Source organism: Herpailurus yagouaroundi, unplaced genomic scaffold, assembly GCF_014898765.1.
Source record: "Herpailurus yagouaroundi ecotype Mexico unplaced genomic scaffold, PumYag 77, whole genome shotgun sequence".
NCBI classification, from domain to species: Eukaryota; Metazoa; Chordata; class Mammalia; order Carnivora; family Felidae; genus Herpailurus; species Herpailurus yagouaroundi.
Genome location: NW_024412388.1, coordinates 99598029 through 99612512, shown reverse-complemented (window position 1 = coordinate 99612512; position 14484 = coordinate 99598029). Strand labels below are relative to the sequence as shown.

At 50.6% G+C, this 14484-nt stretch overlaps 1 protein-coding gene across 1 annotated transcript in view; it reads right to left on the bottom strand.

Moving 5' to 3' along the window:
- VANGL1 (VANGL planar cell polarity protein 1) overlaps positions 1–14484 on the bottom strand; it is a 54775-nt gene extending 40291 nt beyond the window's left edge. The window contains exons 1-2 of the mRNA XM_040471405.1: positions 14453–14484; positions 5523–5726 (exon numbers count right to left, since the gene is read on the bottom strand). Of these exons, the coding sequence (XP_040327339.1) occupies positions 5523–5593 (71 nt within the window). The 5' untranslated portion in view covers positions 5594–5726; positions 14453–14484. The remainder of the gene's footprint in view (positions 1–5522; positions 5727–14452) is intronic.

The window sequence follows — 14484 nt, the reverse complement described above, 5'->3', positions numbered from 1 at the left end:
GATATAAAAGGAGCTATTAATACACAATCCAACTCCTTCTCCACAGTGTCCTGTTAACCTACCATTTACCAAACAAAATCACATGCAGACTTCCTGGGGGCAAACTCCTACCTTATCAGTACCTCCCTAGGATAATCATTGGTTATTTCCTTCAAAGAGCAGGGAGGCTTTCTTGGTCCCAGAAGTTCTCAGTGACAGCATCTCCAACTGCTAGAGCATAACATATCATCCCAATCTATTGCTAAGTTAGAGTCTAGAAATACACGTGCTCTGGTCAACTTGGGTGTTTTATTTTAACCAGGTAACGAGGACAACAGCAGAGAATCTGTCTGTTTACCTAGAGATGCATCCATCAGTGCCAATCATTCCACTCCCACTCCGAGTTAGAGAGCACCTCTCGGTGTGCTTCAATTCATTAACTTCATTCAATCCTAACAGTGACTGTCTGAGGCTGGTGGCCTTGTCCCTGTTTTACAGATGAGGAAACTGAGGGTCATGGAGGTTAACTGACTTCCCAAAGTCGTAGTGAGCGGCAGAGCAGGATGTGAACCCAGGTCTGCTCCCACCACCGCGTCTCACACCCGCTACGCCGCGCTGATCTGCAGATCTGGTGGCACGAACATTCCTAATGCTCATCCTGACACCCTCTGTTGGATGAACTACCGGAGCCACGAAATCTGCCTGTGGAGCTACTTCTGGTGGCCACAAAGGCACTGTGAACTTGGACAGCATGAAGCGATGGGTCCCACACTCTGGGCTGCCGAAGACACTCACTTCAAAAGGACCCAGTGGTGTGCGAAACAAAAAACAAGTTGGGAGAGCCTTCCCACGCGCCTGCGCAGTCTTCAGGATGAAGAGTGTGGACGAAGCCTAGAACCCCCGCTCCCCAGGGCCTCCATCGGCCAGACCCAGGAGCCTCCCCTTCCATCCTGTGTTTCCACCATCCCCAACCGCTTTCCATCACTCTTTCTGCCGTCAGCCAAGTCACATGCTCCCCCACCCCATCTATCTATTCACTAGTCCCAGGGGTCAAATCCCGTGACAGCACAAATTCCACGGGAAATCAAAATTCTTTCACTGAGTGCCAAGTGCTGAGCCTGAACGTTGCCAAGGCAGAGAGCAAGTGGGGAGGCACCCAGGGATGGAAACAGCCTCTCTAGGGCCAGCCATCAACCTGACCACCTCCACCCCCGCGGCTCTTAAAGGGCCCCGCAGCACCCGAAGGAGAAGTGGCAGCCTAACCATTCCCCGGGCGACATCTGAGGTGAACCAGACAGGAGCCTACTGTCTGATAACCCTGGGAAGGTTTCTCATCCCCTAGAGCCAGCTACCCTAAACCAGTGCTTCCCACACCTGCACCAGGATGGGATTTAGGTACATTCGCTGGCCCCACCCCTAGGGAATTCCGGTAGGCAGACAATGGGAATCTGCGTTTGTCACCTGCACCCCCGGTGATTAAGATGCGGGGGGTCCAGGGAAACCTGCCCCAAGGTGCTTCCCCCCAAATGCTCTGAGGAGGAGGGTTGTTGGGGGTGACTGCCTGGCAGCCTGGCTGTTTGTGACATGCCTGCATACAACAGGGGCTCAATAATGGGAAACGTGAGTGTAACGCCTGGCTGCGCGATGTTGCGGCGTAGCGTGGCTTCTTCATTAAAACAGCGTGAAGCGGATGAGACTGGGGACGAGGCTCAGGCCAGCGTGCGTTGCGTCAGGACACAGCATCAGCAGTGGGGTTGGTCAACACTGGGCCGGTGCCTGTGGTCACACGGCTTTTACAAAAATCACCGGTGGTGAGTTACCGCTCCGGGAAGGTGTCGGAGCCAGTCCTAAATGGAGAAGTCCAACGAAATTAACTGCCGTTCGGTGCTGTCCAGGGTGCAGAGCTTCGAGCCGCAGGATGGCCGCCTCACTACAGTGGGTGCTCACATGTCCATCTCTACGGCTCCAAATGTCGTGTCGAGTGCACTCCAGGAGAGGGCTCTCCGCTGTTGGCGGGATCTAAGAGTGGAAACAGGAGACTGAAGCAGGGGGCTGGGTAAGGCCACCACGCCACAAGAGGGCTGTGACAAAGGCATGCACGCCAGGGAGGGTCTCCGGCTCCGCCTCAGTGGCGTGGATCACCGGTGTGCCGGGCAGCTGTGTCAGCCACAGGAACCGGTGTCTTCACCTGTGAGTCGGTCTCTATGCAGCATCTGCCCATCAGAGTCCAGATCAGTGTAACTGTCCCGTGTGCGTGCGGGTGAGAGGGTGGAGAAGCCAGCGACGGCACGCAGGAGGCCCCAGCACGTGTCTGTACCTGCGTGTGTGTATGTGTGTGCAAACGCATCTACCCAGGCGGCTCTAGAGCTAAGCCCTTGGGGGCTGCTGTAAAATGCCCTTGCTCTAGCCAGAACCCCCATCGACTCCTGTTCCGTTCCCACCACAGTCGGCATTTCCTGGGAAGACTATTCAGCTCTGTGTCTGTTGTTGGTCTATTTCTATTTGGGGAAAGCCGGCCCCACCAGTCACTCCTCCCTTTCCTTCTCTACCACCACCCACTACCTGTCCTTTCTCTGCTGACTGTGGGGCTGGCTGGCCGCTTCCGGTCGGCATGGAGTCGGGTGGGAGGGCTGGGCACCTGGCAAACCGACTCTGGGGCGGCCTGGGAACAAAAGCACCAGTTCCCTCACCGCTCAGGCAGCCCTCTTTTGAACAATGCATTTCAGCACACGAGGGTCCTAGCCTGAGGGTCCTAGCAGGTACCTGCCAAGGGTTCATTAGCATCACTGTTATAGCTGTAGCATGTAACTCCAGGAACGCGCAAAAGGTAAGGCAAGGTCGGCTGAAGTCCGCACCATTTTCCCAGCAAGTTAACTGGACACCCTCTGGAGACAGCAGACATCACAAAACCAGACCACTGACCTCTTTGTTAAAAAGGAGTCACTTGTCATCTGTTTGGAACCCAGCCAGTCCCCCAAAGATGATCGCCGAGTCACTGGGCATATCAAGTTTGGTACACTTCATTATTCCTGAGTTAGGGGCCTACTAAAATTACCAAAAACCAAGGTCCCTCCCCTTTCCTACTTTTCATTCAAATTTCTGACAAATCCCTGAGCAGAGCAGCCTTCACGGGGACACTCCTGGGGGACACAATACCCTTGGCTGGGTCTAGGGCCTGCTTATGCGCCAGTGAGGGGTATTATTACCACTTAATATTCTTTACGCCCAAAGAACTCCCTGGCATCCACCATCCACAGACTACAGGCTCGGTCCCATCGTCAATTACTACACCCTCCAGGGCTCTCAGAGAACTCACCGCATGTGGGTGCTGTTTTTCCCCATCCCTTCACCCAGAGCTTTTCTAAATAGGTATTCAGGAACATTCCTTGATTGCTTTATTGAAAGTCTCAGCTTGTGCTATCATTTGCCAAGGACTTTCCGCATGGGTCCGAAAAGGCACTAAGAATTCCGCAGGCTGTTTTAATTGGAAGTTATTGTCTCTTAAAGTCACCACGAGAGCACTGCTGTATCAATTTGTGGGGGGCCCCTGAGAGGCCGGAGGAAACAGCAGAGCACAGCCTGGGGCCTTGAAGTGTGACAGTTGGGACAAACATACAGGCAGAGGAGGCCAGAGATGGTTCCTACTCAGAACACGTCTTCCCCGATTCATCTCCAAGCACCAACAGAACCCCAAATTCCTACTTCTGTCACCACCATGTGGAAAAGGGAAGCTTGGCACACTGACAAGGGAATGGCTTTCTCCAGTTAGAGCCAAAGATCTGATGTTTCCAAACAGCTGTTTCTGGTGTTTTAGAACTCGTCTGGTACATGTACCCAGCGGTTGAAACTTGTGATGAATCTCTGATCACCAGCGTGTTTCTGACTTTCTCGGGATCTGGGCTCATCTATGGTACTTGAAGCCTCACTCAGCAGGCTTCTGTTCCATATGCTGTCAGAAAGGTTTACCCAGGGTCTGGGCAAGCTCATTCACATCCCTGCCCCGCATTTTTAGGATTAAAAGACCAACACATGAACATTTAGAAAATAATGGAGGTTTCAAGAACAACAACAATCAAAATCTTAATAACCCTATACTCAGAAACAGGACAAGCATCGTCAATGTTACCATTCATTTTCTCATAAGAATATGTAACTATTGTAACGTGCACAGTTTTGACTCCTGTTTTTTTATAGCACAGATTCATAAACATTGTCTCGGGTCATTAAACAATCTTTGGAGATTTTTGTTTTATATTCTTTCATTCCGTTCATAGTCTTAATTACGAAACACACCCTTAGGGAAGACTGAATGGGTACAGAAAGATAAAGCGTAAACAAAACTGCCATCAGTCACCATCTCGTGTCTGGACCCTTTCCTGTGGGTGACCGCTGCGGGCAGCTTGGAGAATATCCTCCCAGACCTCCCGCTGCCTGTGTAAATCCAAATGGGCTCACAAACGAGTAAGTCAATTAGACAGACACATCTTACTGCCGTTTTACAAAACAAAATCCCACTCTGCATTCAGCTGCTTGTATGAGGAACTGCTTGGTCAGGGAAACACCACCTCCACTACCGTTCCCAGCCCACACTGGGCTGTGACCACAGCTGGACCTCTGGGCTGTGGCCAGTTGGAACCTTTGAATGTAATGCTGACATGCCAAGGCCATTAACAGCATTGATACGGCCACGGGATAGTGACCTCCCACCTTGTGCTGTGTTAAACGCTTTACAAGCACAATCTAATTTAATCTTCTCACTAGCCCTGTAAGTAGGGTACTGCTATACCCATTTCACAGGTGAGGAGTCTAAGTAAGAGGCAGCATATAGCACTACAACTTTACCATCTGTATTCTTAACCAGTTACAGTAGCACCCCTCCCTCCCTCCCTCCCTTCCTTCCTACCTTCCCTTGTTCCTTTCCTCACCAAACATTCTGCAGGTCTGGAATACCGCAGGCTCTAGGAACACCAATGCAGACCTGTGCACTTTGCACAGAGGAAGGCAACAGGGCCCCATCACCTCGGATGGCGTTTTTTTCATAACCTGGGCCTGTTCACTGGGAAAACTAGTCAGAGAGAGATATGGCACCAGGCCAATCCCACCACCTCGTGCATTAACCTCACAGCAAATGCCTAGTGGACAATGAGTCAGCAGCTTTGGGTAAAAAGCAACAAATTAACACTTTTTTTTAACTTTAATTTATATTCTCAGTAAAGCTTTTGGGAGAACTGTCATCTATGAGAAGCACTTAGAAATGAAAAACATTTCCACTGCAGGGAGAAACTTTAATTTAAAATCAGTTGTGAACACTTAAGGTCGTCAACTGTAATGGCAGCTGTAAAATATACATTGGTGGTATAGTTACTCCCAATGCGAGTTAAATGCCCTTAACGTCCAGCAGCTTCTCACGCACCGTGGGCTGAACCTCCAGCCATCAGCAGCCCTGCAACCTGGCTTTGCCATTTGAAAAGTGAGTCTTGAAATCTGGACCCACCTGCCAGTGTCCCCAGAAGGAAATGTGGAACAACCCAGAGCTTACATACCCTTGTCTGTGAGATTTTTTCGAATGACTTGAATAGTAAGAATATCCAGAGTATGTGGATTCGGTATCCATAGCAATGGGGAGCTTGCTCTTGATGAAGGAACGGGCAGTGTTTCTCCTCAGAGGTAGGGAATTTCACCTACTCGCCTCCTAAGACTGCAAAGGGTCTGGAGATCCAGGAGCCGCTCTTCGACAGGAACAAATTCTAGGAAAAGTGGAGAGAAAAAAAGAGATTTACTGTCAAAGGCAACCCAAAGATCTTGGAAGATAAATGACGGCAACCACCTCCTCTGGGGTCTCTGTTACGGAACAGAGTGAGCAAGGAAGAAGTGTCTGAGTGTTAAATGCACCGCCCAGGCAGCAATGAGCTTCCCCGGGTGTCTGGGAGGCAGGTGCGGGGCAGGCCAAACCCCTTCCACAGCAGCAGGCAAACCAGAGCTGGGAGAGACCTGGCCCTTGGCCATTTCCTGGCCACAGCCTCGCTGCATGGGTTCAGGCTGGAGGAAGTGACTTCCCATCCCACAGCCTAGACAGTGCCCAGCCCCCACTGCCAGTTTGCTGGTCCCAAGAACAATACACAGGGAAGCAGCTTTTAAGGGATGTTGCTTGCAGTTGCTGAAAACCAATGAAAAAAAAAAAACAGAAAGAAAGAAAAGAGAGAAAAAGTTTTTTGTCTCTTTAATCCAGGAATCCAAACACCTGAGAATTTATCCTAGGGAAAGAATTTTTTTTTTTTTTTTAAAGAAAAACTACTACCGCATTGTCTATAACAGTGGAAAGTGAGAAATCATCTAAATGCCCCCAAAGCAGAGGAATAGGTAAGGAAAACATGATTCATCCACCCAAAGAAAAATCATAGAGCTGTTTAAAATAATTACGAAGTATGGAAAGTTTTACAATATAATGGTAAATTTAAAAGGCAGACTACAGGGGCACCTGGGTGGTTCAGCTGGTTAATCGTCCAACTTCAGCTCAGGTTACGATCTCACGGTTCGTGGGTTCGAGCCCCATGTCGGGCTCTGTGCAGACAGCTCAGAGCTTGGAGCCTGCTTCGGATTCTGTGTCTCCCTCTCTCTCTGCCCCTCCCTTGCTCGCGCTCTCTCTCCCTCTCTCTCAAAAATAAATAGATGTAAAAAATTTTTTTAAGTAAAAAATAAATAAATAAAAGACACACTACAGGATTATAAATACATCCTGAATCTGGGTTACAGTTACAATCATATAAAAGGCTTATGTAAACATGATTAAGAGGGAACATCAGAAAATGGAAGTAGGTGATTTATTTGTTGCCGGCTCCTGGGTGTTTCCCCAAATTCATTAGATATTGCATTGCAATAGAAATGAATGGGAAACATTTCCAAGTACATTCCTGAGCCCCACATGCTCAACCTTGACTTCTAGAAGCCTGAGAACCACAAGTCTGTCTGCCCCGGTATCCCTCACCCCAGAGCTGGTCTCCGCCCATTCAGGGCCCCTCCTTCCAGTGCAAACAAAGCCAGTGAGATAAGTATGGAGAGAAAACAAAGGAGCTGCAAATGCCAATGCCCTCCCCGCCCCCCACAATGACCCTGCCAACAACCTGTAAACCTAGAGGCCCTCAGCCTCAAACACCGCTTAGGATGCGTCTGCCCTCAGCATTCACTCTAAGTGAGGCATGTTCACTTCCAGGGGCTGTGACCCTGGGCGAACCTCCCTGGGCCTGGGTGTCCGGACTCATCATTTCTCCTCTGCCATCAAGAGCCCAAGGCGAGCAGTGGGGGGATATGGGTTCTAGCCAGACCTCTTCACTGTCCAGGACGACCTGGGAGGGGCCGCTTGCCTTGAAGTCGGCCTCAGTTTCCTCATCTGTCAAACTGGGATAAATCAGCCAGCCACTGTTCTCCCAGGGGTGATCTGAAAATGGCAACAGATACGGTATCGGGAGCTGGGTTCCAATCCCAGGCTTTATTGGTTATCCCCTTATTGGTTATGAAACCTCAAATTACTAAACCTCTCAGTACCAGGAGCTAATTAGCTAATTCTGGCTAAATGCTGCTGCCCTGTCTCAGAGGCAGGTGACCCAGGCCCTGAGACCTGGGCTGGTCCTGTTCATGCTTCCCAGTCATGACATCTCTGAGCCACTATTCACCCACCGCCCATAAAATGAGGCCACTTCACATGAGCTCCTCCTAAGGTTGGTGAGAACATTAAACCAGGCTCCCTGCGGAAGGCACATGGCAACCCAGGCTTCATTCCCCTCCTCCCTCCGCACAAGGATGTCATTCCAAGTCCTCATTAAAACCTCTGGCCATCTATTAGGACAACTCCAGGCATGTCCCTCAAAGGAAATCCTGGGCTCCCGAGTGACCTCTGGGGAAGGGCTTTACCTGACTCTACCGGCACCCACGTCCACGTTCTCCCACAAGTCCTGCCTGTACTCATCAAAGGGGTGGTCTGTATCTGCTGCCACTCCCTCCCTCTCGACTGTCACCCCAATCCTCCTCCCTCGACACTCCACTGAACTAGCTCTAAGTGGGCCAAACCCAAAGGTCACAGCCTCGTCCTCCTTTCCCTAGACCTTCTGACCCCATTTCTGCATTCATCTACCTCTGCATTTAGCAAGCAGCCACAGGAGACCCCGGTAAGCGCTGCTGGGACACAGCAGAGACAACAGCACACGCACACGGCCCCTGGCCTGTCGTCCCAGAGCTCTCTGTTGCCCGTCAGCCTCTGACTTGATGGTACTGGTGCTACCATTTCTCCAACGCGCCTTCCCTCTCCCCCCATCGGGTTATCCCTTCAGTCTCAAAACTCGCCCTTTCTTCTTCTTTGTCCACGGATTTATTCTCGCATAAGCTCCTTGGAGTCAGGAGCTATGATTTGCCTACACCAAGATACTCTGAACGTGGTAGGTACTCAACAAATACTGAAAGAATCCCCAGGGCACATCTACTCGGCTACCTCTTTCCAATTTCCTCTGCCGGGGGGGGGGGGGTACAGTCCAGCCCGGTGCCACTTCTGACAGTCTCTTTCCTGTGACTCGCACACATCCTGCTGTCACTAAGTGCTGACGTCAGTCCTCAGGAGCCTCCGTCACTCTCCTGGTGCTCAGCCACCCACTTCCCCCAGGCTCTGTGGACAGAGGGCTCGTGTATTACGAAGCCTGCAGGTCTCCCCACAGAATCCAGTCTACACAGAGCTCGGGCCCTTTCTCCTAAATCATGCTGTCTCTATTTCAGCGATCTACTCTTGTCCAAGATCTGAGTAAGGATTAAGCACAAGCAGCAGCAGGCAAACGGACAAAATCCCGGGTGGACTCATTTTAAGGGCCAACGAAAGAACTTCGATATAGCCCACAGGAACACCCATGGCGAAGCTTATCACTGCAATGCTATCTTTCGGAGACAGTTCGCCTCTATGCACAAGAAAGTAGCAGGATTCAAATAAGGTCAGAGGGATGCCTTATCAGGAAAATAATAAAGTAATGAAAAGGAATCAGGTTCCTGGGGTAATAAACTGATAGGCTGCTACACTGGCCTGAATAGGACAGTCATATAAACGTGTAAACATAGGGGTGTCTGGGTGGCTCAGTCAGTTAAGCATCAGACTCTTGGTTTCAGCACAGGTCATGATCTCACAGTTCATGGGATCGAGCCCTGCATCAGGCTCCATGCTGACAGTGCAGAGCCTGCTTCGGATCCTCTGTCTCCCCCTCTCTCTCTGCCCCCCCCTTCACTTGCACATCTGTGCACGCGCCTATGCGCACGCTCTCTCTCTCAAAATAAAAAATATATATATATATAAATATGGATCCTGGAATCTGGAACTGTCCCTCTATCATCCTGGCCCCAGAGAGGACCCACACTGGCAGGTGCACAGCACCCAGAGTGATCTTTCATATCACAACGTGGAGGTCATTTCTCTGCTTGAAACCAGCACATGGATGGTGTCCCATGACAGTTGGCATAAACCAAAATCCTTCATTTGGTGTGTGGGCCCTGCCCACCTCCCAGGCTGCACTCTTCCTTCTCCAGCTCCAGGCCCTTCAAGGCACCAGGCTCTCCAACTTTGGCTCAGGTCATGATCTCACAGACTGTGAGTTCGAGCCCCCCATCCGGCTCTCTGCTGTCAGCACAGAGCCCGCTTTGGATCCTCTGCCCCCCTCTTTCTCTGCTCCTCCCCTGCTCACGCTCTCTCTCTCAAAAAACAAACATGAAAAAAAAATTCAAAAATAAATAAATACTGGTTCTTTCAAGAGGCCCTTCTGGACCCTCCAGTCTACATGAGGCCCCTTCACAGAATCCTATACTTTTCCTTTATGTCACAATTTTTAATCATACATTGCACGATTACTTAATGTCTGGCTCCAGTGGAGACTGTAAGCACCACCAGGGCAGGGACCACATTCATTACTGTCTGTTCAGCTCCTGAAATATACCAGGCAATCAATAAATGTGTGCTGAGTAAGGGTTTCTGTGGCAGACCTCAGGCCGTGGAGGCCACAGATCCACTGTGGAAGAAACCCTAGCCATTGTCTAGTTTACATTCTCAGTTTTACAGAAGAGGAAAGTAACGCAGCGATTAGGTTAGTGGTGATGTCAGAACCACCAACTTTTTGCTCACACAACAATCTCACTGCAGACACACTAAGTAAAAATCAGCAGCAGTCTCGTTCAGCTGCTTCCCACAAACACCCTGACTACCCCCTCCCCCCCTCCCCCACCACTGCCCTCCTGCCTTTCACCCCTGTAGTACCAGCTATAGGCACTGCTTGGGTGGGAGACGGAGGCAAACACCAGGAAAGGGTGAGGGCTGGTCAAGTGACATCTCATGAAGGCCAGGAGGGCAACGCTGGGACAGGTGCACAGGGCACTTTTGACTGCATGGCAGCATCTTAAATTCTGGGATTCCCAGGCACAAATGTCAGAGAGAACCCCCTTCGCCATGCTTTATTAAAAACAAATTGAAGGTCACTGGCCTCAGAGAGGATCTTTCCCTAAAGTCAAGTTCACCCACATAAAATATACCTGACTACTACTTAAAAGAAAAACACAGTGTTCAGAAAATCATACGGGGGAAATAATATGTTACGGTAATGACAGTGGTAAACATAAGTTAACCTTGACGAAAAGGAAATTATAAAAACATCAACGGCTCTGCCTACAGCTATGAAGTAATTACGGGAACTCTGGTTTGGAGGGTAGAAAGTTATCTTGTGAGGGGTATGGAGACATACACTGTATTTAAAGAGCCACTGCTCCTTCTGCAGTAAATCCAAGGGAAAGAAGTTTCTGGTGCAATCGTGTTTATCCATACTGTGCATATTACTTTTTATCATACATAGCATGCTAAAGGGTTTACTCCATTAACTTTTTTTTTAAGATCTTTGTTTTAAGTTTATTTTTTTCAAGCTCACAGAGTGTGAGTGGGCGAGGGGCAGAGAGAGAGGGAGGCACAGAATCCGAAGCAGGCTCCAGGCTCCGAGTTGTCAGCACAGAGCCCGCCCCAAGGAAGGAATACTTCTTCCTTAGGAAGAATACCTTTAGTATGGCACAAGACTTCCATACCAATTGCATTACACTATATGTACATTTTTTGGTCAGTGCTGCTCTACCTCGAACTAATACCATTAACTGTAGCTAAGTAATTTAGTGACATACATTCTGTTCCTTGGGCCTCCTTTTACTAGTCCCAGGTTGGAAGTGACTATCAAAGGGATCAGAGAAAAAACTGTGTGTTCCACTGGGTTTATCTGGAGGGCCTTCGGGTTGTAAGTATGGGAGGGTGGGAAGGGTATGGCAAAGCCCTGCAAAACATTTCGCTGAACTTGTGAACTTGTGCTCTCTAAACCATAAAACACCCTCCAGGTCGCTGATGGGGGGGTCAGAAGGCCTGTGGCATTTGTGACAAACTCAATTGATATTTTCATTACAACAGACCTCTGATAAATGAATGATTCTGGGCCACTATACACAAAGAAAATGTTAACCTCATTTTTTTTTTTTTTTTTTTACCTGTTTTGCCAAAGATTTCAACTCACCTTCCTCAAATAACTGCTCTTGGCTCCAGTCGCTAATTACCCCTGGAACACCCCCCCCTCCCCCCCCAGCAGCAGGGTGTGGATTTCTGAAGAGCTGTGAATGGTTAACATGTCTGGGGTTCTATGATGGGTATCTGTTCTCAAGTGACCCTCTTATCCCCTGCTAGATTTTTAAGCTTCAAAAAATATTTTAGGGGCACCTGGGTGGCTCAGTCGGTAAAGCGTCCGACTTCGGCTCAGGTCATGATCTCTCAGTTCGTGAGTTTGAGCCCTGCATCAGGCTCTGTGCTGACAGTTCAGAGCCTGGAGCCTGCTTCGGATTCTGTGTCTCCCTCTCTCTCTGTCCCTGCCCCATTCATGTTGGGGCCCCATTCTCTCTATCTCTAAAAAAATAAACATTAAATTAAAAAAAAAAAACAAAACAGATTGTTATGAGTACTACCTCCTCTGTAAATCCCATGGTGCCTAGTCCAATGATTGCTGTCCAATAAATGGCATTCAGAAAGGCACTAATGGGGACAGCAGCATGCACCTTTTCATCAGGCTGCAGGCGAGACCAAAGCCGCTGGCAGAAACATGGTCCACTTAAACCTGTCTTGTCCACCTTCTGGAAAATGGCATAGCACGATGCCCACATCACATGCCCACACACAGCTAGTCCCCTAACCACAGCCAGTTACCTTACAGAGAGAGAGCATGACAATAACAATTTAACAGACTACAGTTACTTGTGTGCTTACTATGTGTTGCGGACCATTTAAATCATTTGCATGCAATATCCCACTTAATCCTGAGAACAACAATGTAAAGGACATCAGATATTAATGTCATGCTACCGTTAAGGAAAGCAAGGTCACAGTAAGTGAAGGAGCCAGGGCTTGAACTCTGAGAATCGAATTCCAGAACCTGTGCGCTTAGCTATGGAAAACGAATAGCAATACAGCAATTACCAGAACTGTTTATTTACACCTTGGAGGGCAGGCAACCATCATAAATTGTCCCAAACCACACATAACCCACAAAGAATTTTGCAATTTCAACTCCTGCTCACAGGCCCGGTGTCCCAAGCGTTGCAGAGAGTCCGGAAGAAAAGAATCTGAAATAGCTGCAGGTCCAAAGGTAGAAACTGCTTATTAAAATACAATGGGATAAGCACCCATGTAACCCAAAAATGCCGCTGAGGTCTGGGGTGACAAACAGGGTGTTTGTGTGTATCGGGGGATGGAGGGGAGAATAACTTCCTCACTCAACGCCTGTTCTTCAATAGACTAAGGTGACACGGAACTGGTGCTTGGTAAGGAAACTTTCCTTTATGGTTCTGTCCTGGTGCTCAAACACATAAGACGATAAAAATGTACTGCCTGGCAAGCAGTCCTTGCAAATATGCCGTCTCAAAATGCTGCCATTTTACTTACAAATTAAGTTGCAACCAAATAATTTCACTAATTACCTTGACAGACACCAATGTTTGGGAATTCTAAAGGCTCATGGATAGGTGAAGAGTGTCCTTTTCTCTGAAATGCAGAATAAAACAGTTTCCTCCCACAAATCAAAGCCCCAGCTAGATCACACTGATTTAATTCAGCTCTAAAAACTCTAATTAGTAGTTACTTAAAATGACTAATTACTTTTCCCTGGTTTTAGGCAGTTTCTGCCATGTCACTTTAAAAAGCCTAGGAGCTGTGTAATCAACCCACCCGGAGGAGGAAGAATGCTAATTAGCATTGTTGATGGGTGACACAAGCTATAATATTTTCCAGCAACTCTGTAAAATTCATAAACATATCGGTGAAAACGGCCAGATTCTTTACAGCTTGCTGGCTTTTGGCATAAAGGTCTAAAAATACATGCACTTCCAACCACAGCCTCGTCCAAAGGGCTCAACAGAACGCACGCGCCAGCCACACAATCATCAGAATATTAAGCGCTCTGACATCTCTTAACGAGGAGCTAAACGGGCTCACGACACCTCCTCGGCTGGGCCTTGATGACCTGGTTTGAAGACGCGAAAACTGAGCAAGAGATTTCTCAGCTCCGAGGCTCAGCCGCTCACCTCCCGGCCGCCAGGCCACGGCTCCGCTCCCGGCCGCCAGGCCACGGCTCCGCCCCCCGCCTGCCTCCGCCGGCGACGCGTTTAAATTTTTATAAAGCTTCACACTTCTCTGGGCGCGTTGCTTGGAGCAGTTCAAAGGCTGCAGGAGGAAGGGAGGTCCTGCCCGTGGCGAAGGCTGCCCCGGTGCGGTGAGATTTCCTCCAACGGGGACACCTCGGGCGGGGACTTGCCGGACGCCTTCTGCTCCACCCCGGCGTTTTTGAAAGTAAACTCCTACCTGCCTGTTGCGCTCTCCCGGGCGCAACCGGACTCGCCCCCCCCCCCCCCCCAGGCCTCCGGGGCCGGCTTAGTTTTGCAAGCGAGGTGCGAACACAGGCCGGCTCTGTGCCGGTTTCTGGCCCGGGGCCGGCAGCTCCAGGGTCGAGCCCCGCGGCAGGGTGGGAACCGCGGTGCGCGCCTGACTCCCAGGGAGCGCAGGGCGGCCCGGCCCCCCGCCCCGCTGGGCGTACAGCCGCCCGGGTGCCCCGGGAAGGTCGGCCACTCCCCGCCGGCCGGCCGGAACGCGCACCCCGGGGCGCACCCCAAAGTGCGGCCGGGGCAGAAGGCGGCGTCCGAGGCGTGGGGAGGGAGCGCCGGGGCGGCGGGGCAGGGGCCGGGGCAGGAGGGGCGCACCTCGCGGGCTCGGGAGAGGAGTGGGACCCCGGAGGCACGATCCGGGTGCGGTGCGCAGGCGGGGAGCGGGCTCCCGGGCGGGAGGCGAGGAGGGCGGGGACCCGGGGTCCCAGTCCGGGGTCGGGGCGCGGGGTCCCGCGGCGGGGAGCGGCTCCGCGCCCCGCGCCCGGCCTCCCGCGGGACTCACCTCCGCGCCGGCCGTGCGGGCTCCCCGGCCCG